The following is a 24,865-nucleotide window of genomic DNA, read 5'->3' as shown; positions in this document are numbered from 1 at the left end:
GATAATGTTATTGAACATTTTAGCCACAGATGGTTTTAGTCTTTGAGGGTTTGCAGGCAGTGTATGTGTGTTTTGTGTTAACCTTCCAGACACATGCACTGTGTTAAAACTAATAATACAGTAAATGTGTTACAGTTAACACAATACTGCTGTCCCAGATCTCACCCGTTGCATGTCAAGTTTTATGACTTTTAACACAGTTTTAACAGTTTTAACCAATCTTGTTTTCCTCCTGAAAGTAGATCAATAGGTCAATGAAAGTGTTGATGCTGGTTCTGGGTTTTCAGATGGTTTAGATTCAAGTCAAAGAGTTCCAGGGACTTTGAAAAAATTAGACAAAAACACAAAATGTACTTTGTTATTTCACAGAATTGTTAATCATAATTATTGCCATGTCTGTCTACAATTATTTTAGCAAAGAAATGAACAACTAAAAAAGAAATAAAGTTCAGATTTAGTTTTGATATGAGATAATTGAGTTTATTAATTCAACTTTGATTAATTTCACGTGGTTTAGTTTTATTTTAGTTTAGTTGCTCTCCACACTGGTTTTATATTAATTTGTTTTAGGCTCAGTGTTGTTTTTAAGCCTTGTTATGTCAGAAAACGGTGGTTAAAACATGTAAAAGTAGAGGAAAAAACCCACCAACTGCAAGTTCTAGAATGAGACCGTTTTATCCTTCAAGTGTTAAAAAATAAGTGAATCTATACCACAGTGGATCTTTGAGTTACGAGTTTAATTTGCTCCGTGACCGAGCTTGTAACTCAATTTGCTTGTATGTCAAATCAATTTTCCTCATTGAAATTAATTGAAATGCCATTAATCTGTTCCGGCCCCCCAACAATTACCCCAATTTCACACCTTGAGGCGCTGTCACTCCTTGACGATTTAGTCAGCGTATGCCCACTTATCCAGATTTCTCTAAAACGCTGGCATAAGCTGAACTAATAATGTTTGTTTTTTACATTTTGGGCGTATACAGAGCTTACATAGAACGTCTCCATAACTTAGAGATAACTTCTACCAACAGAAGCTCAGTGTGTTGTCCGTGTCGTAGCCAATACAAAGACAAATGTTGGGTTGGACGACTAGTGTGTGTTCTGTATTCGGGTTCCTCCAGTCAACCCCATTTTTTTATATCCTATTGGGCCCTGAAGCCACATATGGTTCTTTCATTCCTCTGCTGAGGTCCCCTGTAGCTTTGGAAAATTAATGAGTATTTAATTTAAATGTATTTTAATGTAGTTGGTTAGTTTTTAAATGTGATTCTAAATTTGAAGATTCTGGTCATATTTGGTATTGCAGGTATTATATCTCCTGCTGTCGCTGTCCAGAGGGGAGGTGCTGAAATGCTTTGTGTCTGGAAGAGGTGCAAAGTGGTCGACCCATGTTTAGGAAAAAGAAATTTGGCAAAATAACTGCACAAGAAACACAAAACGTGAGCACAACACAACAAAGATGCTTCCACACGTAAAGTAACATGTAGGCTAACCGTGTGACGCGAACAAGTGGAGAGTGATCTCATGTCACGCCAGTTCTTATGGCATATGTATGCTATTTCAGTTTTTCGCGTATTAGTCAACGGCATTTGATTGCGTGTGAATTTATGCCAAGATCTCTAGGTCCAATAACCCTAACCCTCAGTGACGCATCGATTCAGATTGGACAAGGGGCTAATTATAGTGTGAACATACATGTGGAAAGCTTATAATGCATACAGATAACACACCAATTAAAAGGGGCGTGTATATTTACGCAACTCATGATGTCACGTTGACGATTGAGACGCGGGATGCTGCTCAGATGTTGTGCCAACTATCGGCAGTATATCTGAAGCTCGCTCGTAACTTGGATTTTGGCTCGCAACTCAACAGACCGATCTCATGAAACTGCGTTGTATGTGACGCCAGTTTATTGCATTAGACAGGCTATACGTATGCATTGTCATCCTTTCATGTGTCATTTAATGCCATTTGATGGTGTGTCAATGTGCTAGCTGCTAATCGCGCTAATTGCTAACTGCTAGTCACGCTAGCTGCTAATCATGCTAATCGCTAACCATAAACCTAACCCCTACCCTAACCGCTAATTGCGCTAATGGTGTGCTCTTTTACTAGGCGTAAATATACACGCTAAAAGCTCATAATATGTACAGATAACATGGCAATTAAAAGTGGCGTGTTATCTGAACGCAATTCATGATATTACGTTCAACTCAAAGCAAAACATCGTCCAAGTGACGGGTCATAACTTGTAACACTTGTAAGTTGGTACACTCGTAAGTCAAGGTACAACTGAATATGGACAAAAGTTTTGGGACACGTCATGTCTACAGCTGTCAGATGTCCTGTTCATGATTATTTTAGATAAGAACATCAATATTTCCTTAAAGTTTAATGGTAGATTTTTCTTCGTCAGTCAGATGTGAAGAAAGTAAATGGTTAGATGTGGAAGAAAATTATTATTTACAGTCAGAGCGTGAAAAATATTTTAGAAATTTAGAGGAAGAACATTTAAAATCAGAGTCATGGATTAAAAAAACCAACAAAATCAATGAGAGAATTTCAGTCCAAACCATCTGTGACTCATTTTGGAAACAAAGATAACAATTTAACCCAAACTAACCAATGCAATGATATTTATCCCATAATATAAAACTATATTCTGACATTAGTCATTATTGTTTTGTATCCCAGACCCCTGTTAGAAAAGAAACACCTGGATTCAACGTGTCCACATACTTTTGTCCATGTGTCTATAGGTAAACTGTATGTGATAGATCCTCAGTGTGTCATATAATTGAACAGATATAACAGGATGCTTACAGGGGGCGTTTATCCTGTGGAGCTGAACAGGGTACAGACGCTGGTTCTGGGTCCGGTTCGGGTTTGGATCTCGAACACTGATGACGGCGTTGTGTGATCTGTTCAGAGCGGACGTCTACCGCTGCAGATGTTCACCAGGTGGTAGTTAAATGCCCGACAAAAAACAGCAAATGCAGGCTTGTGTGAAAGCCAGTACGGTGAAAAGCAGCGGTAACATCTGAGGCCCGTAATGATCTCACCAGTCAGCGCTCACTCAACACTCGCCGACTAATTGACGTCACTTTGTCAAAGAGAAATCAGAGGGCTTTTGTTCCATCCGGCTGGGAGGTCATTAGTAGTAATTAACAGGCCCAGAGATCAGATGAGACTGGCAGAGGGCCGCGGTTATCAGCCTTTAATGACCCGAGGCAGGTTTATGGATGTGAGTGGAAGTGATCCAAGTGATTCTGTCTAAAGAACTGGTGTGGAAGTGGAAGTGGGCGTGGTCATTCTCTGCAGGTTTACACTTATATTGTGCTTTAACTCTTTTAAGACCATGTGTGTCTCTGGTGACACATTCTGTATTTTACAGCATTCAAATTACCGTATCTGAGTTAACACATTAGGGTAGAGGGCTGCATTGGCTGAGGGGGAGGGGTGGAAGTGGGCGGGGCAGAGAGCAGCAGGGTGCAGTCAGTGAGAGAGTTACGGAAGATGTTTGTATAAATGTATGTGTGAATTATTGTAATTATACATAATAGTGATAGTGCTGTTTTAGAGTGTTCTACTAGTGCACAGGTGTCAAACATGCGGCCCGGGGGCCAAATCCGGCCCCCCAAAGGGTCCAATCCGGCCCTGGGATGAATTTGTGAAATGCAAAAATTACACTGAAGATATTAACAATCTAGGATGTTAAAATAATTTTAGATCGGTTCAGCCTAAAGTGGCTCAGACCAGTAAACTACTATCATAATAACCTATAAATAATTAAAACTGGGGAAAAAAGGAAAATTACCCAAAAATGTTTACATTTACAGACCAGCCTTTTACAAACAAAATATGAATAACCTGAACAAATATGAATAACCCCAAATGTCTTAAGAAAATTATGTGGAATTTTACCAATATTCTGCCTGTTCCTAAATGTTTTGTGTATTTGTAGATCCACTGTGATCTGTAAGTTGTGATTCACATGTATAAATGATAAACTAAAGCGTAATATTGTTCAAATTGCATTTATTTTTCTTCAGAATTTCCAGGTTCATATTTGTTCATGTTATGTTCAAGTACAGTTGTAGATGTAAACAGTTTCATAACAGAATTTTACTTTTTTCATTCAAAAACATAGAGAAAACTTTGGAGTTGACAGTATTTATAAGTTCTTATCCTATTATTTATATTATTTTGCTGGTCCGGCCCACTTTAGGTCATTTTAGGCTGTATGTGGAACTGAACTAAAATGAGTTTGACAGCCCTGTACTAGTGTGATTTGTCATGTATTTTTGTCGAGTTTCAGTGTTTTTTCTACCTTTTTTCCCACAGTTTTTATCAGTATTTTGTGTTTTATTGATAGCTGTATTTTAGCTGTAAATATTAAATAACTGGGTGTATATTTCTATACATACGTGAATCTATATGCAGATTAGAGCTGCACGATATATCGTTTGAGCATCGTTATCACAATGTACGTGTGCGCCGTAGTCACATTACAGGTCCTGTAATGTAGAAGGTAAATGAACTCATTGTATTCTCATCTAAGTTCAGCCTGGGTACCTGACACACACTGCACACAGCCATCCACCAATCACAATCGTTCTTAATCTGTTTGCCAAAGCAGACCACGCCCCTGCACATGGAGGGAGTCGCTGGTAACAACATTGAAAAATGAGCAACAAGCAAAAGAAAATCACCGAAAATGAAGACTTGGTGCCAAAAAGAAAAGCAACATCAGTTATCTGGAATTATTTCAGCTACAGAAGGATGAAACTGAAACACGGGTTCTGTGTCGACACAACAAGAGGAAACACAACTAATTTATTTGACTATTTACAGTACGTTGGCACAACACAGCTGTTATATCCTCCTGAGTATTTTTTCATATTGCAATATATTGCAGGGTTAAAAAAAAAAAATGGCAATATCAGTTTTTTTCTGATGTCGTGCAACCCTAATGCAGATCTGTCCAGTTCATACACAGATGCAGTGTGTGGATTTGAATCAGATAATGGATGTTTTTGTCAGTGAAATGAGCGGCTCTGTCTACAACTAGACACAAAGTGAACACAGACTACACTGGTCAACAACAAATTTATTGTTGAAGTTTTTTGAGCTGATTTAGGATCATTTTGGTGCTGAATCCAGAAATCACATTAATTTTGCTCAATCAGGTCAACTTTCTGAACTATGCTACATATTGGCTTTTTAACATTTGTGCTTACATTTATGGCCATTTTCACATCGTATGATACAAAATTCTTTCATATTTCTTGCAATAAAGGAGTTCTGAAGATTTTACTTTTGCCAATTTATGATTAATGTTTTTTTTTAATATTACAGGTGAATGAAATGGCTTCGACTAGAAGATCTTGCAAAAATAAGCCTGACGTATTCTGCTACATCTGCGGTGAATACACCATTGTATCTAACAGGAATCCTGTTAGAAAATGATTTTTTTTTCTCTTGAAACCTATTTTGGGTGAGGACTGTATAAAAAAAATCAACTGATAAAGTCACAAAAATGTAAGCAATTTCGTGAGAAGATCAAATTTTTCAAAATCAAATTAGCAAAAAACCCTGACCTGATTGAGAAAAACAGATGTCATTTTTGGATTTAGCGGTGCAAAATGGTCCTAATTCAGTTGAAAAAACCTCGACAACTTGCAAAAAACATTTTTTTGTAACCCAGTGTTATCAACAGGATCCAAATGAACTAGAAAGAACCAAAAAGAAGAACAAGAACATGGACACACAAGGATCTAGACAAACTCAAATATTTGAGCACATGGAAAATAGTTGAAAGTATATTTCTGTAGTCTCATAAAGTTTTGTTCTGCACATTTACAGTTGTTATTACCTTGGTATTGTGATCGCTTTGCTTTGTGTGTTTGCATGTTTGCGTATTTGCTTGTTCGCAGGATAACTCAAAAAGTTATGGATGGATTTTCATGAAATTTTCAGGAAATGCTGATACTGGCACAAAGAAGAAATGATTAAATTTTGGTGGTGATCGGGGGGGACAACAGATCTGTCTTGGCGGAGGTCTGCGCTCTCTGAGTGCTTTTCTTGTTTTTTATAATAAATGTGGTTAAAATTCAAGTCCATTTTTAAATTTTTTTGTATAACATACTGTTTTAAGCATTTATTACATATAGTAATGATAGTTAATGGCCAGATATTGAAAGTTAAGTGCTTTCTGAAAAAAGGTGTAAAAGAGTTTGCAAAAAAAGACATTTTCTGACATTTTTATTGCAAAAACAACATAAATAAATCTAGGCGTGCTATAATGATGGTCCATATAGGGTTAACTGAGCTCCATTTATCCGACAGCTACAGTTGTTCGTCTACTTCCTGTCTGGTGAAACATCTTCAAATATGTCGATCTTGAATGTTTGTGGCTGATCCCACTCCTTAATCTAAAGAAACTCTGGAAACCCTTTCAGATTTGCTGGAAAAAGCACATACAGTGTTTTCCTCTGATTAATGTTTCAGTGATTCATTTGTTTCTTTATGCTTGGACTTGGCTGTAGATTGTCAGGGGCTTGTTCATCAACTGAGAAAATAATGAAAATAAATGTACTTGGAGCTGTTCGTGACCAGTTTATGAAGGAACGTACAGACAATGAGCCTCCCCAAATCATGTCCAAATGATGACTTTACCATCTGATTTTCATCCCAGGCTTTACTGTTTTCCACATCTTTTTGCAAAATGTTAAAATCACATGTCAGATGTAGCCTTTTTATTCACTCTTTCCAATTATACACAGTCTGTATCAAAGTATCTGTCAAGTGCATCAAGTTATGGTCGTCTGGTCGGGATTATTAAATGTCATTACATACAGTAGTAATAGAACACTGGGTTAAATGTCTTAATAGTCATGGTATTTCTTTATGTATGTGCGGACTCTGTTGGAGTAATCCTGCCATTTGTCGACTATTTCCATCTTCCGTTTCCTTCCTTCCTCTTAAATCAGTGTGTGTGCGGATCCTTGAAATGTCTTAAATCCGATAGTCCTTAATTAAGGTATTACTTCTCTTCAAAATCGATCATTAATCCTTAAACCTGACACTCTAAGGTCTTTAAAATCCCACAGACACAATAATTTTTTTTTGGAGTACCAAGAAAAGTGCTATATAAAACTGTTGTATTATTACTATTATTATTATTTTTTTTTTTAGAAATCTTTTTACAGAATTAGTCCAATGTTTAATAACTAGTGTTGATCATTTTATTGTAATGGAGATGGGAATGAGTGGAGCCTCCAACAATCAATTTAGTGTATTTTTTGTATATGTTAGCATATTTTAGTGTCATTTTAGTGGATTTTAGTGAATTTTTGTCCATGTTGGTGTTAGTGCTGCCACTAACAACAAATTTTCTAACGATTAATCTTTCGACTATTTTTCAATTGGTCGACTAATCTAAACGACTAATTAAAAAAAAAATAAAAAAAATCAAGTGTTAGTTATTTTGCTGTGTACATTTTATTTTAAATACAACTCAAGGGCCAAAACATAAAATGTCACTTGTACCCTGACAAATGTAAACAATATAAATAACTTACATATTACCAAACAAAGAATTGCAAAGTGGGATGTTTTCCACGGTCAAAAAAAAAAAAAAAAAATTCCAGAAAGTTATTTAAGTTATACGGAAGCGTATTGCATTCACAAAAAAAAATAATTTCGGCTCTGTTTTTCTGAATTAATGAGATAATTATCTCATAATTACGAGAAAAAATAAGTTAAAAAAAAAAATCGGCGCTGTTTTTCTGAGTTTATGAGATACTGTTTCCTGAAAAAAAAAAAAAAAAGCTCTGTTTTTATGAGTTTACGAGATACTGTTTTCCGGAAAAAAAAAGCTCTGTTTTATGAGTTTACGAGATACTGTTTTCCGAAAAAAAAAAAAAAAGCTCTGTTTTTATGAGTTTACGAGATACTGTTTTCCGAAAAAAAAAAAAAAAAAGCTCTTTTTTTATGAGTTACGAGATACTGTTTTCCGGAAAAAAAAAAAAAGCTCTGTTTTTATGAGTTTACGAGATACTGTTTTCCGAAAAAAAAAAAAAAAGCTCTGTTTTTATGAGTTTACGAGATACTGTTTTCCGAAAAAAAAATAAAATGTGTCTCTGTTTCTCTGTGTCAGTGGGACAGTGGTCCCTGGTCCAGGCAGGAGCTCCTTCTATCTGTGCTGCTGAAAGCCTCTCGGGGGAGCGTGAAGTTGTTTCCGTTCTCGTAACCGGTTCCGATTACGGATCATGGAACTAGTTTCGTTCACAGAAATCAGAACCAAGCCCCACTTTGTGCACGGATCAAGCCCTTCAAGCACACCGGCGCTCGGAGCCTGTAACCCGGCTTCCTGACAGGGCACGACCGCGGTGATGGGAGTTGGCATTAATGAAGTCAAATAAAATGACATTCACCAGCATTAAAGAAAATATACACAGCAGAAGAGTGCAAATGTGTATTCATTTATTTGTCAGACCTGATGGAAAGCATTAGTCAGAACTAGATCCATGGAGGAGCGGCTTGGTGTACCGGTTCGTCCCCCCTCCAATAACTTTCCATCAGGTCCAGGTGGACAGCTATCCGCTCCCCGGTGTGTAAGCCGGACTGGAGCGGGTGGACGGAGCAGCTCAACTGTCAGAACAGCGGCGCTTGGAGCCTGTAGCCCGGCTTCCTGACAGGACAGGACGCGGTGATGGGAGTTGGCATTAATGAAGTCAAATAAAATGACATTCACCATGATTAAAGAAAATATGCGTCTTGGTGTCCCGGTTCACCCCCCACCCCCGGACAGCTTTCCATCAGGTCCAGGTGGAAAGCTATGGGGGTGGGGGGTGAACCGGGGCACCAAGAGCTCCTCCACGGATCTAGTTCTGACTAATGCGTTCCATTAGGTCCAACAAATAAATGAATACACATTTGCACTCTTCTGCTGTGTATATTTTCTTTAATGCTGGTGAATGTCATTTTATTTGACTTCATTAATGCCAGGACCTGGAGTACGCTGCTGACACCATCCTGCTCAGCACATCCTACAGTCAGCTGACAGATGCTCTGGGCAGTTACAGTGAAGAGGCACAGAAGCTTGGCCTCCAAGTGAACTGGACAAAAACCAACCTCACGCATGTCAGTGATGGGCCAGATCCACCTCCCTTGCAGCTTAGTAATGACATTGTAGAACCTGTCAAGAGCTTTGTGTATCTGGGGTCCATGGTGACAGACAACGGGGACCTAAAACCAGAGATTACCCGCGGAAGAGCCCTGGCAGCATCAGCTCTGCAGTCTCTCTGGAAACCACTGTGGCGGAACCAGACCATCTCACGCAGGACGAAGCTCCGGATCTATAACTCTGCCGTCCTCTCCATCCTGCTCTATGGCTCGGAAACATGGCCCTTAAACCAGACTCTGGCTGCCAGAATAGGTGGCTTTGATAGCAGGGCTCTCAGAACCATCGAAAACATCAGGTGGACCCGGCGGGTTTCCAATCAGGTGCTTGGAGCCCGCACACGCCAACCCAAAGCATCCAGCCTGGCCGCGCAACGTCGCCCCCGCTGGTTCGGTCATGTTCTCCGCCTCCCTCCTGACCATCCAACAAGAGCCATCCTTCAGTTTGACCCAAAGGCCGCAGACTGGAAACGACCACAAGGCAAGTCCCGCACCCGATGGCTCGACGTCATTGCAGGCGACCTCCGACAACATGGAGTTACCATGGAGGACGCAGAGCAGCTGGCACAGGACCACCAGCCATGGAAAACACTGGTTCACCTGGTCGGCCCAATGCACCGGGACAGGACACCCGCCCCATGGCAGGAGTCCTAGTAGTAGTGGTAGTCATTAATGCCAACTCCCATCACCGCGTCCTGTCCTGTCAGGAAGCCGGCTACAGGCTCCGAGCGCCGGGGTTCTGTCGAGTTGAGCTGCTCCGTCCACCCGCTCCAGTCCGGCTTACACACCGGGGAGCGGATAGCTGTCCACCTGGACCTGATGGAAAGTTATTGGAGGGGGGACGAACCGGTACACCAAGCCGCTCCTCCATGGATCTAGTTCTGACTAATGCTTTCCATCAGGTCTGACAAATAAATGAATCCACATTTGCACTCTTCTGCTGTGTATATTTTCTTTAATGCTGGTGAATGTCATTTTATTTGACTTCATTAATGCCAGCTCCCATCACCGCGGTCGTGCCCTGTCAGGAAGCCGGGTTACAGGCTCCGAGCGCCGGTGTGCTTGAAGGGCTTGATCCGTGCACGAAGCGGGGCTTGGTTCTGATTTCTGTGAACGAAACTAGTTCCATGATCCGTAATCAGAACCGGTTACGAGAACGGAAACAACTTCACGCTCCCCCGAGAGGCTTTCAGCAGCACAGATAGAAGGAGCTCCTGCCTGGACCAGGGACCACTGTCCCACTGACACAGAAACACAGCCACATTTTATTTTTTTTCCGGAAAACAGTATCTCGTAAACTCATAAAAACAGAGCTTTTTTTTTTTTTTTCGGAAAACAGTATCTCGTAAACTTATAAAAACAGAGCTTTTTTTTTTTTTTTCCGGAAAACAGTATCTCGTAAACTCATAAAAACAGAGCTTTTTTTTTTTTTTTTCTGGAAAACAGTATCTCATAAACTCATAAAAACAGAGCTTTTTTTTTTTTTTCAGGAAACAGTATCTCATAAACTCATAAAAACAGAGCTTTTTTTTTTTTTTTCAGGAAACAGTATCTCATAAACTCATAAAAACAGAGCTTTTTTTTTTTTTCAGGAAACAGTATCTCATAAACTCAGAAAAACAGCGCCGATTTTTTTTAAAACTTATTTTTTCTCGTAATTATGAGATAATTATCTCATTAATTCAGAAAAACAGAGCCGAAATTATTTTTTTTTGTGAATGCAATACGCTTCCGTAAAGTTATTTATATCAAATACAACAAAATATTAATATAATAGGCCCGCATAATTTCCAGTGAGTATTTGCTTAACAGTGCAAATACAGTGTTTCCTGTAGAATTGATCTCTTTATGTGGCAATGTGTACCGCACCATGTTTCTTTTAAAACTCTTCTTCTCTTGTTGTAACGTCCGTCAAAATCCGTTTTTTTTTTTTTTAATTCACGTGACTCTAGTTGCGGTAAAAGGTCTTTCCATTGCAGTTTTGCGTGATATACCATTTGCGCCACCTCTTGCCAGTGCAAAAACTTTTAATCGAAAAATGAGAGTTTTGGTCAAATTGTCGTTTTTTCATTTGGTCAATTTTTATGCGCAAGTTATATTCACGCAATTTGAGGGTCAATGGAAAAGCGATAGATAGATAGATAGTAACTATGTAACTAAGTAACTATTAATTTTTGTTTTACCGTAAATCTAATTAACCATATTAAGTTAAAATTCGACTAAACCAGACCAATATTACTGATAATAAATAAGTCAATTCAATTTAACATTAAGCCATAAATGCTATTGGAGGCATAGAACCAGACTGTACTGTGTTAATGTGTTTCAGGCCTTCATCACATCCATAAATGATAAAGTCAGTCAGATTAATGGGTTAAATATCACTGTATTTTGGCTAATTCTGACGTAACCTCTGTGTTATTGTATGACCTTGGGGGTAAACGAAACCTCTTCTGCACTAACATGTTAAAACACTAAAGTATCACAATAACACACACAAAAAAACAAATGGATTGAGGTAAAAGTAGATCAGTGACTCTCAGATTCTCTGAGGTAAAACGAGGAGCGATTTAACAGCTTCAGTTCAGTCTGATATGGATGGAAGTATTCTAAATATAGGCTACACTTAAACAGACGTGGACTGAAATCAATATGAGCTCAAATACATCAGCACACACTGGAGCTTCTGGAATAAACGCCTCAAACAACAACACTTTAAACAGAAAAATACAGCCTTAAACACACGGCAACTCCACATTCACAATCACAGATTTGTCGGATATAAAAGTAAAAACTAGACGAGTTTATTAATGCTGAAGGAAGGCCATTAACCCTTTGAGGATGATTGTGTCACCGGCGTCACAGTTTTTCATCCACCATCATTCAAACTGCTTTAACTCCTGAACTGTTTGCACTATTTGTTTATTTGTTTGTTTGCTTGTTTTTTTGTTTTGATGATGTCTATGTGATCATTATGTGTTTTGTTTTTTTTTTATTTTCAATTTATAGCAAACGAGTGATGTATCAATGTTGGCTGTTTTATGTCTTGTTTCTGTCAATTATTTGTAGATCCACTGTGATCTATGTGTTACATTGTACCTGTGTAAATGATGAACTGAAGCAGAATATTTTTAAAATTACACTTATTTTTTCAGTTTGTTCATGTTATTCACATTGTTTTAAAGGATAGTTTGTAGATGTAACATTTTCATCATGTAATTTTACTTTTTTCACTCTAAAACGTAGGGAAAACTTTGGCGTTGACATTATTTATATGTTATTATGTTATTATTTTACTGGTCTGACCCCCTTCAGACCAAATTTGGCTGAATGTGGAACCTGATCTAAAATGGGTTTGATACCCCTGATCTAGACAAACTAAAATATTTGAACACATGGAAAATTGTGGAATATTTGATTCTATCATCTTGTAAAATTTCATTATGAACATTTACAGTTGTTTTTAATAATAAATATGATAAAAATTCAAGTCTGTTTTTTTCTAAAATATTTTTTTTTACTATAACACACTGTTTTAAGTATATATTACATATAATAATGATAATTAATGGACAAATATTGAAAGTTAAGTTTTTCCTGATAAAGGTGCAAAAGAATTCACAAAAAAGACATTTTCTGACACTTTTATCAAAAAAACACTATAAATAAATCTAGGGCTGTTATTATTATTATTATTATTATTATTATTATTATTATTTTCTATTTCAATTCTCTTTTTATTGCTATTTTTATGGTTCACATATTTATTCACATAGCAATTCACTCTTCTCATCCATTCATCTGAAAATTACAATTTAATCTCACGTCAATATTTCAGTGACTCCACTAACAATACAAATAAGGATGAAATTAGGATGGTTGGTCCTCTCTCTGCAATATCAAAGATGCAATTTTTTACAATACAAAATTAAGAACTAAACTCCCTAGAACAGGAATGCAGGGGTGCACATTTGTGATATTAAAAAAAAAAAAAAAAAGAAATAGAAAACATCGATACAAAAGTATTTAAAAGGGAAAAAATTGGTGAAATGGACATAAGACAAATCTAGGGCTGTTCTAATGGTAGTCCTTTAAGGATTAAGATGTTTACATGAGGAGAAATCTCACCTGTACTTCTTTTATTTACAGCTGCCTCTGGAGGGAAAAACCCGAAACACAACGTTAAAAGGTAAATAAAGATGAAGAATATAAGTGCAAACAAGTTCTGCAAAAATACCAAGTGTTTGTCTCTCATTAAACAGAGTGAAAACACCGTCATTAACTGAGACGCTGAACAGTATCATCCCCACTGACTAAACAAACACAGGAAAATATCATTTAGTCTGAACAAACCCCTCCATTTGTCTACACCGTCTGTTAAATAATAATCTAATTAACACACAGGGTCAAATAGATCCTGTACAGGTTCCACCAGGCAGTGCAAACACAAACTGTAAGGATATTTAATTATATAACCGAGGTCGAATTAAAAAAATATATCTGTACTAATTCTACAATAGCAAACGAGTAGAGAATGAATCATTTACGAATCAGAAATCCTTAGAGGGAGCTTATACTTCATTTGCACGCAACCTAAATTCATTATTTATCCCAGAGAATGAATAAATTGTCGCTGCTACCCTGTGATTGAACTTCAGCTGGTGAAAAATTCAGCCTGCACTGCCGGCGAGCTGCTATTTAATGAAAATTAGGAGCAAGAAAAGAAGGCGCAGACTTTAATGATTGCATTTGGGTTGCAAGTGGAAAAGGGGGAAATAATGAGATATTGAGAGAAAAAGCAGACGAGGAGGCAGAGGAGAGAAGTGTTTGTGGTGGAACTGATTCTTTCTCATTATTTTAAAGCACATCGCAGCCTTGTCCCAGATGATGAAGTCGAAGAAAAATGAAAGTATACCTGCATGCTGTTATTCAAGATGTTGGTACGTGGTGGAAATGAACACAGAGGCTTTGGTGAGAGTCCAGTAACACCATGAATGAATGGATTCTACAGATACACACTGGTGGAACAAGACCTGGAACGTCTGAAGTGGTTGTGTATGAAGTCATATGAGGGTGTAGTCGTCAGGTATATACACGGAACAAAAATATAAATGCACCATGTGACAGTTTAACTTTAATAGCAATAGGCGCTGCACAATATATTAAATCGCACACAGTTTATTCTGTTGATCAGTGTGGTACAGATTAATGTCCGTTAGAACATGAGTGGCGTCTGGCATTCAGGGACATTCATGTGGACACGGTGGGGGCCGGTTGAAAGAAATCACAACTCCGTATCTCATGTGTCCACCACTGGCTTCCTGTAGAGCAACACATTATCTTCTCATCAAGGTGACAATATATTGTCAATTGTGGCCCGTGGACTGTTCTTCCACTCCTCTTTGAGAGCCACATGGAGCTGTGGGATATTATCCAGAACCATTCCCGCATGATTTGGGACATCTGTGGCATGATGACATCTGAGGAAATGTGACATTTTAAGGTGTTCTTTTCTTGTCCCCAGTATAAGGAGGGCCTGAATACTGTTAATGCTGTTTGAGCAGCATCTGGACATGCCGTACCTGTGTTGTGGGTGGAATCACTAGACCACTGAGCAAGTGCTCACTCGCAGAGATGAACACAAAGTTTGTTTATAAGTCAATAACCATGTTTTACAATTATAAGACGTCATGAGCTCATTTTGGGCCACGCGTCACGAGTTACACAAACACTGTACATAGTGTGGTTCTATTTTTGCTCAATATACAAAAACAGGACCAGGAGTCCTGTAGTCCAACGGCATATTTAAAGACAGTAATTTACATTCGTTTGACCTTCCAAGGTCAGTCAAGGTCAAAGGTCATGGCGCCAAATGAAAGCCCATATGTAACTTACTATGTGTTTCCACTAGACCAATGCCACCTACGTCATTAATACTGGAAGTAAACAGATACGCCGCCATGTTGGAAGGCAAGAGTGGAGTCAACAGAGTGACAGACTGCTTTATCACTGATAAGATATTTTAAACGGGTTATTAGTGACAGTTTGTCGTTTATATATGGTACACTATTTTCAAACTCTGAACCCTGCTGAAAAAGAACGGTATGAGAAACTGGTTGAGATTGATGGGTTTGACCCTTAAAAAGACGCATGCAGAGTGGGAGCAGGAACACCTAAAATTTATAACATTTACATTTTTCAGACGTATTGCATACCAAAACAATCATTATTTTAGATGCGTAAACACGCCTGTTTTTTTTTTTTTTTTTTTTTTTTAACTTTCTTCATACTGATACCACTACACAGAGTAGACCTACAGTCACCTGCTGTGGTTCTTCAGTCATGGTTCATGGCACAGAGGCCAGCCGGTGTCCTGTCCAACCAGAACACCTGATGCTGGAACTATCAAACTGGCTTTAAATACGACTCAGAAACCAATGGATGTCTCAGTTCTGTCTATAATTTTAACACATTTACTCCGAGTCTTTAAAATACTGCAGTTACACAAACCAAACACAAAAATGACACAATAAGTCATTCTTTTTCGATACGAATGAGTTAAAGAAATCCATGTATTTTCATTTAAACCTGACAGATCTTTGTTTCTATCTTAAAAAAAACCCCAACCTTTTGAATTTATTTTAACAGCTTCAATCCCGTGGAGATGCATCTGTTTGTTATTGTAGCAGTTATCCCACTAACGTTAGCTTTTCTTTGTTTACTTGTTTGTTTGTTTCTGGTCTTACATAACCACTGTTATCTCACTTCCAGTCTGTTACTGTACCTGATCTACATTTTTACTATGAGTTCAGTCGTATTGTTGGCTACTTATTATGATATACGTATAGATAGCCATTAGCCCCACCCCTTTTGTCCAAATATGGTCACTTCCAGGTTCGTAAAGCCACCATTGCATCTGAAAAATATCAAAATACTGGCTTTAGAATGCAACTCAGAAACCAATGGATGTCTTAGTTCTGTCTATAATTTTAACATATTTACTCTGAGCCTTTAAAATACTGCAGTTACACAAACTAAACACAAGAACTACACATTAAATCATTCTCTTCCGATACGAATGTGTTAAAGAAATCCACGTATTTTCATTTAAACCTGACAGATCTTTGTTTCTTTCTCAAAAAAAAAAAAAAAAACCCTCTTAAAATAACTTAGACAGCTTCAATCCCGTAGAGATGCATCTGTTTGTTATGTTCACAGTTATCCCACTAACATTAGGTTTTCTTTGTTTGTTTGTTTGTTGTTTCTGGTCTTACATAACTGCTGTTATCTCACTCCCAGTCCGTGCTACTGTACCTGATCTACATTTTTACTATGCGTTCAGTCGTATTGTTGGCTACTTGTAACGGTCGGTTATGAATAAATTTCAATAAAGGGCGACGGAAAAGCAGGAGAATAAAGATGCAAAATGAAAATAACGTGCGGTGAGAGATGGAAATAGAGATGAAAGCCCGCTCCCTCATTTCCACTTTAACTAGGTTTTCCCAGCGCAGCGAACAGGCGTGTGTGTGTGTTTATATGTGTGTGGCCGCGGTAGTTTAGGATCTGGCCGCCGCCTCCTCCTCCTCCTCCTCCTCCTCCTCTGAGTGAGTAAGAGGAGAGAGAGAGAAAGAGAGAGAGAGAGAGCAGTCACATGCAGAGAGGAGCTGGGACGAGAGACAGAACAGAAGAAAGCTGTCAAGCGGCGAGGAGGCAGCCGACGGAGGCCACTTTTCTTGGAATACGTTTCCTCCGAAGCCCACACACACACCCAGGTTAACGCTGTGTGTGTGTGTGTGTATGTGTGTGTTGACGTGGACCCGGACCCTTCAGACTCAGCATCTTCCACTGAAACTGGACTCAGACTGTTTTGGACTTTTTTAAGAGTGTGTTTCCATCTGTGGGACTGAGCATCACACACCTGTTTTCCACCCCTGATTCCTGCAGATTTTTGGGACTTACACACACACACACACTCGGACCACGAGGATGTGCCGGTTCCCGACGGCGGTCCTGATCCTGGCCCACTTCGGGACCACCTTAACAGGAGCGTGGAGAGCATCTCAGCCCAGGCTGCAGTTCAGCCACTCCGGTACGCCGTTCCCTCCTTTTCCTCTGTCTGATACAGCTGCTGTTCTCACACATGCAGACGACACAATCACACACTTCTCAGTTTTCGCACAAATTGCACCTTTGCCTTTTTATCCCTAAAGCTGCTCTTTGTCTATAATCACCTGCATTCAATGAGTCTTTATCCCCTTTGGGTGTGAAAACCTCGTCTGTAACTGACTTTTTTCTCTCACTAACAATGAGATTGGTTGACAAGCGGCAAAATTTAACTTCTTTTATCAGTCATTATGGAGAAATTGTCTGTTTCTCTGAGTTAATTAAGTAAGAATTTGAATATGTTTGTTAGAATACAATAGAATAGCCTTTACTGTCATCGTGTGTGCTGTGAAATTAGGAGTGCGTCCCAGTCAGTGCAACAATATGAATTAAACAGCATAAGAAAATAAGAATAGAGCAAGTTATCCAAGAGAGTTCGCAGACGTCTAGAGAATGTTGAACTAAAATGAAAACTGAATCTGATCTCTTTACAGTGAATTCTACACAGCTCGGATATGAAACATGGCCTGAGCTCTGATCTTCCACATTGACACTACATGCACATAAATATGGAGTCACATTCCACCTCCAGCTTGTATTATCACGATAAAAATATCCATGTCAGTTATTGTCAAGAGCTACCACCGTAAATATAAAATCAGTATCAGTTTAAAGGCTCATTTTTCTCCCTGAGTTATGAAGAAACCAGACGTCGTGGTTTAAAATGATTGAAATCTAGATGTAGAACATTTAAGATAATTCTAATCGTGCAGTAAATTCAATGTAAAAACAAACTGAAGTATTTGTAAGTGTTGATTAACCCTTAAGACGGAATAGGAACCACTTATTGCAGTATTAAATTATATTCCGATATTTGCCATTATTGTTGTGCAGCCTCTCCCTGTTAACAATGAAACACCTGAATTCAGTTTGTCCTGGTACTTTTGTTCATATAGTGTTTGAAACATGTTACACAGCTGCGTTTTAATCCCATATATTTCTTCTTTATTTTGTGTTTATTGTATGTAACATGTCGTAGTGGTCGACCAATACTAGACTTTTCAAAGTGACGGTTTCGATCCGATAAAAGCTGATAATCGGCCGATTTCACCTGCTCCAATGACATCTAAGATTGGTGTAATGGACCAGACATACTCTGCATCTAAGGTAACACAATAATTATCATAAAACTGTAATAAAATCTAGGTGGTTGTAGATGCAGTTTGTATTTTTGGTGTATTTTTTTATTTGAGAAGGCAAATATTACCCATCTGTGGTTATCAGTGGTTTGATTTGTCTGTATTCTCGACTGTCTTGTGTATTTGTCTTTATTGTGAGAACACAGGACACCTGAACGTCTCTTGAGTGGATGAACAAAGGGTTATTCTAACCAATAATTACTGCAGTCTAATACAGAGATTCAGTATATGGTGATTTTGGAGGATTATTGTATTTAATCAAACTCAAAGCTGTTATTCAGACTTGGGTCTGATTGAGAGGGGTTTGTCCAAATGATAGAGTCACTAACAGTTAAATCAGATAAAAGATGCAACATTCAAGGGCTCTAACAGAAATCTGGTTTTCCAACAATGTGGGTAAAAAGGAAACACAATGACAAGAGAAGGACGGATTTAGTTGGACCAGAGGTGGAGAAAACCATGACTTAAAAGTGCAGTTTGTCAGGTTAAGCTACAAACATTATCTACAGCTGTTGACAGAAGGGGGCAGTGTTTGTCAGACCCACAAAACTCTGAAAAACAGTGAAAAATAACCCAATATATGATCTTCACACAGTCACTTTTTAGTGTGAAAACCTTGGTAAAACCATTTTTCAGCTCAGTTTGAGTTGGAATCGGGTGGTTTAAAAACCTGTTTCATTCGGTCTTTAAGTTTTATCAGAACGTTCTTTAAGTGAGTATATGAGCCCCATCTGGCAGTGTTTATTCTGGACAAACCAGATAACCCTTTGGAGGATAATATATATCCATTGTGGTTACCTGAGTGCAACTGCTGTTAAATTTAAATTATTGAAGGAGAATGGTCACTACAAGGACGAACAGACTTTGTTCCACAATTCAAGGCTTTTTAATTTTGGGACTCTTTTGCCTATGGGCAGGTGAAGTGCATCTCCTGGACTCAACAAAAACTGGAATGACATTTGTCTCCTCTTTTTTTTTTTTTTTTTTTTTTTTACCGATGTCGATCTGCTGGCGAATGTATCTGTTAACTCCAAATAAAGATACAATTAAAAAAAAAACAATAAAACAAAATGGTTTCATAGCCCAGTTACTGACGATGTCATTTTGATGGATGGAAGTAGATTAATGAGGAAAAAATGAAATAGAACTGCAGTTATCAATCAATTAGTTTATAGTTAAAGGGTTCATATTTGTCTAAACCCACTTTTCTTAGTCTGTGGTTCATTTCTTTGTGTATTTGGACCCTAATAGTTCATACAGGTTGAATTTGAACCCTCCAGCTGCTGCAAAACTATCTTTAGATTCATTTGAGCAAAAATCCAGTGGATTTCTACAACCTGTTTGAATTCCTGCTTAATTAGTTGCGTATATAACTAGTTCCGTCTTCACATTTGCTCATATCAGGTCCAGACTTCAGATGAACATTTCTCCAGTATTTCTCCATAATTGTTTGTCAGCAGCAGCGGTTGTAGTCCAGACTGAAAATATGTCCAGACTTGGAGCCCATTACCTCAAATGTTCAGTTGTCGGTTGAACGGGACAGAGCAGCACAGCCAACAACCTGGAGGGGGCGGGGCCTGAAGTGGCTCATGTGCATTTAAAGGGCCAGCGCTCCAAACCACCTTTCTGGTGTCATTCCTCAGAAATAGGGTTGAAGATGGACCTGTGGTGTGATGTACACAATATCATTATATCAATATCATTTACACATGTGCGTTACAACTTACAGATCACAGTGGATCTACAAATACACAAAACATTTAGTAAGAAGCATCTGGAACTGACAAATACAGCATTTAACTTTATTATTAGTACAACTCCCTTGACTGTCAGTGCCTTGTCTGTCATTTTTACCTCCGCCAGGAGGTATTGTGATCACTTTGCTTTGTGTGTGTGTGTGTTTGTTTGTGTGTTTGTTAGCAACTTTACGGGAAAACGATTACAACCATTTTTACCAAATCGTACCCACAGATAGGCCTAGGCCCTGGGACCAACCCATTAAATTTTGGGTCAAGTAGGCCAAAGTTCAAGGTCACAGCAAGGTCACAAAATCTACAATTTTCCTATCTGTCATCATTGAGCAATTTTTGAATCATAAAATCATAAAAAATTCAAAATGACTCCGATTAGCCTCCAATTTGATCCACCTGTAGCTTAGAACAATATCTTGTATCTGGCACAAAACTGTCCACATCCACTGTGGAATGTGGACTCTGTGGACATTTACATTTAACATTGAAAATCCCATTTATGACACATTTTTCATTGTAACTCAACAAATATTGATTGGAATTCAATATAATTTGACATACACATGACTGGTACCAAGCTTCAACTTTTTCTGCTGTATGGAACAACCGTGAAACTGTTGAATTTAAAAAGAAATAGTCGATCCACACATGCACACCATTCGGGGTGCTTGGCGGAGGTTTGCGTTCTCTGAACACTTGTTTCCCTTTGTAAATTCCTCCCGTGGTCCGGATAACCCTTTGGAGGGCCGGTTTTAGCACCTAATGAGCTAGAATTAACCATTAAAGATGTGTATTCACAAACTCATTTCTAATTGGTTAATGATCTAAAACGCTGCTTTGCTCATCAGTGGTCAATAACAGCCTTGTAGGTGGGATTAAGAACAGATTAATCTACAGCAGGTATGAAATATCTACTGACATGACAGCTTTAACTTAACGTTTTCTCTAATCTTTATGAAAAATGTTAAGTTAACTGCGATGCTTCAGCAGCATCGATATCAAGTAATGGAACTGTCAGTGTGACAGATACTCCGTCCTCTGCTCATTAGTGCACATCCAAAGGTTATCTGGCCTCTCATGACCACGATCGGCTAATACGGACAAAGAACGATGTAAAAACAAAGGCCAGACCTGGTCTGATGACTGGTCTTCTGCAGAAATCAAACCTTTTGCCAGAACCTTCAACAGCGAAGCTTCACGCCCAAATGCATCGTCTTTGTCGTCTTCTTGACAGCACAAAGGCCCCGGTCGTCTAAGTCTGTTAGTGTCAGTTATGGCTAACAAAGCTGTAATTATCTGATGATGGCAGACGGCCCAGATCCACATCACCATCAAATTAATTCTTTCTTGGCTTCGGGCCGATCTGTCCACGGCGCTGAAGTCCATGCAGAGGTTTTGTTGGCAGAACCTGCAGACAGACAAGAAGAACTCCGTAGAGGCTTCTGGAAAAACAAACAGAGCTCCATTTATTTACGTGTTTTTATTTTACTTTAATTCATCCAGGAAGTCCCGACTGGGGGAGCAGCTGAACAAACTCATAACATACAACATAATGCACCAAAACCCACAACGAAACAGTAAAACAACAAGCATTTAAACACAACGGCCCCTCTAGAAAAACAACCACCTGCCTAATGATGCTCCTCAGTTCGTCAGTGGAGAGAAATGGGTCTAATTTTAGATATTTTTGAAAATGATGCTGCATGCGATGCATCGAGAGAACGTGCAGGTTTCCCCAGATCTGTCAAACCTGGGATAAATGAAAAAGGGAAAGGAGCAGAGCTGGTAAATACTGAAACCCAGGCACAGGAGGGAGTTTATCTAGGATCGCTTCATAGGTAAAAATATACCACAGCTGTCATCCACTAAACTTTCTACTAACATTCAGGTATTTGTTTATGGGGTTTTCACTGTTTCTAAGGTGCCATGGCTTTGCTTCAGGGGTCATTGTTTTTTTTGTTTTTTTTTAAATTTATTTTCATTGTGCATCTCCAAAAGTACAATACAAAAAAAGAAAGAAATGCACATTTTATGATACAAGATTTTGTGACACACATAGTATAACCCCCCGCCCCTCCAGAACCAATGGCGACCCCCATATCAATTCAAACTGGATCTCAAAGTACGAAAACCACTAATAAAAACAAATACATGTATATAGATGAAAATGAATATAATTCACAGATCTAAACAGATAGGTGATCAGGATAGTCATAGATAATTATGTTGCACTCTTTCTTTAACCTTAATGTAAACACCATCCCACAGACTAAGGGTTTTTGGACTGGCTGCATGCATCCGGCCCACTGACCTCTGCATCAGAACTATATCTACAAAATAATCAATCCATTGTTAGGGATTATTGGTTTTATTGGTATTTGTCAAAAAACTGCTTTCATTTTCACGTATTTATAAACTTTTACAGCATTTTACAAAGACTTACTTTCAGGCACAACAGTTGTTCTTTTTTCTACTATTCAAATTTTTTTTTTTGTTTTATTTATTTATTTTTTCCCTTTGTTTTGTATTATTTTTGTGTCTGAAATAAACTATACTAAGCTAAACTAAACTTAGGTTCATAGCTGGTAAGTTTGGGGGACATTTTGCGAGAAAATATTAAGAATCCACACCGTTGCTTCTAATTACCAATCGCCGTTAGTTTCCACTAATGTCTCTCTCTCTCTCTCTCTCGATAATCCCTTGTTATTTTGCAGGGTTTTTTGTATATTATTGATGGTTTCTGTAATTGTGATATAATGGTGGTATTAAGAGGTGTTAAAATGGAGTAAGTCCCCACTGAAGGCCCAGGTACCAAATGTACGGCCCGACAATGCTCTTGATAGATAAAGTGACTCTGTATGTGATCGTTACATCTGGTTATTTCATTATTCATGTACAAATCAAAAGATGAGGTGTTTTTATTCTTTCGATTGTATGCACGAATTAAAAATTGGAAATAATCAAATGGACCAAATGTGGGGTTTCATGTTGACATTTCTGATATCTGATTTGGTTTGACCCGTTAGTTCCTGACTTGTTGGTGTGTTAGTTTTAGTGTCTTCTCCTTAGATTGCCTCTCATGAACCCATTGTATTAGACAAAACAACAATACCTGGAAGATCCGGACCATTTTTTCAGTTGCCATGTCGTCCTCCTTCACAGTAACGCGCTTGTTGCCTCTGAATAACACCAAATTCGCCATTATTGCAGAATGCATTTGACGGAATACTAGCAAACCTACGACTGTCCAGAACAACACACCAACAAGTCAGTAATTTCTGGGTCAAACCAAATTGGATATCAAAAATGTCAACATGAAACCCCACATTTGGTCCATTTGTTTATTTCCAATTTTGAATTTGTGTGTACAATCGAAAGAATGAAAAATAACTCGTTTTTTGATTTTTTGATTTGTACATGAATAATGGAATAACAAGTCATTTTTTCATTTTCCAATTGTGGATTCTCAATTGAATATGAAAAGATCGAATGACACACAGATTCTCCTTCCTTTCTGCAGTTCTCTCCTCTCAGTCCAAAGCTGCATCTAAATATGAAGATTTAATTGTTATTTATAGTGGTTTCATTCTTGTTTCCTGTCAGACCTAAATCACAATTTGGTGAAATGAAGAGCACTCAAGCTTTCACATACACTGAACATACATTTTATCCTTTTGTTTGTGTCTTAATGCACTTCTACCAGTCTGACATATGTTGCATAAACACGTGTTGTTGCGTCAACATGCTGGCGTTGAACAGGATCTCAGTCTGAGCCGCTGAATTGGAGGCGACACATCCTTTTCTAAGTGTCTGTAATATCTACTGGTGTTTGGTTTGACCTTGAGGGTGCAGTGAAAGGGTGGACGTCACCTCAACTGAGAATAAGAGTGTGATTTTAGTGATGAATACTTTAGTTAAACGCTACTGTAGAGTGGGAGGACAGGATGTACACTGCAAAAAATAACCTGATCAGTGAAGAGATGGACTGTCAACAGGATCGATTATCTGCCGCTGCCAGATAATTACACTTAGTAATATTTCTTTAAATAAGAATCTATATTTGGCCTGTGGAGAAATGAGTCATATCTGAAAATAAGTGGCCAAGCATCATATTCAGTCATTTAACCTTACTGTCAGATTTTTTCTCACCCTTTTTTCTCTCTTGTCCTCTTACTTCCCACTTCATTTGTGTTCATTTTCACCCATTTTCTCAAGTTCCAAATCTAATAACTGAAGAACCACAAGGCCAAAATTACTTAATGACACCTCATTCGGAAGGTGATAACTAGTTTGTGTGTAAAATACACCAGTCCCATTAGCTTAAACTGCTATCCAGGGGATTCTTTCACTAATTGTGTTTTGTTGCTCAGGAATATTGTAAAATAAACCAAGAGACTCAGTTGTACAATCTAAACTCAAATACAAATCTAAGCTTTATAACCACGTATAACATGTCTAACTAAAACTAATCAGCCTACAGTGGGAAAGTGGTTGAAACTGGTGGAATGCAGTAAAAATGTCAAATATCATGAGTTTTCTTCTAAATGAATTGTTGATATTAGATAATGTACAGATATATAGAGGAATAGCAGTGAGATGAAAAAAAAGTGGTTATAATGGAAG

At 38.2% G+C, this 24,865-nt stretch overlaps 1 protein-coding gene across 2 annotated transcripts in view; it reads left to right on the top strand.

Moving 5' to 3' along the window:
• Nucleotides 1-16,863: 16,863 nt before the first annotated feature.
• sema3h (sema domain, immunoglobulin domain (Ig), short basic domain, secreted, (semaphorin) 3H) overlaps nt 16,864-24,865 on the top strand; it is a 164,854-nt gene continuing 156,852 nt past the window's right edge. Inside the window, exon 1 of one of the 2 annotated variants that reach the window (XM_030138875.1) lies at nt 16,864-17,278. In XM_030138875.1, coding sequence (XP_029994735.1) covers nt 17,176-17,278 — 103 coding nt within the window. In that variant the 5' untranslated portion in view covers nt 16,864-17,175. The remainder of the gene's footprint in view (nt 17,279-24,865) is intronic. The other variant, XM_030138873.1, reaches the window with a different exon arrangement.

The sequence above is a fragment of the Sphaeramia orbicularis genome, chromosome 7 (genome assembly GCF_902148855.1).
Source record: "Sphaeramia orbicularis chromosome 7, fSphaOr1.1, whole genome shotgun sequence".
In the NCBI taxonomy this organism is placed as follows: domain Eukaryota; kingdom Metazoa; phylum Chordata; class Actinopteri; order Kurtiformes; family Apogonidae; genus Sphaeramia; species Sphaeramia orbicularis.
Note: the sequence above shows the minus strand (reverse complement) of the source record. Positions and strands in the feature narration are given on the sequence as shown.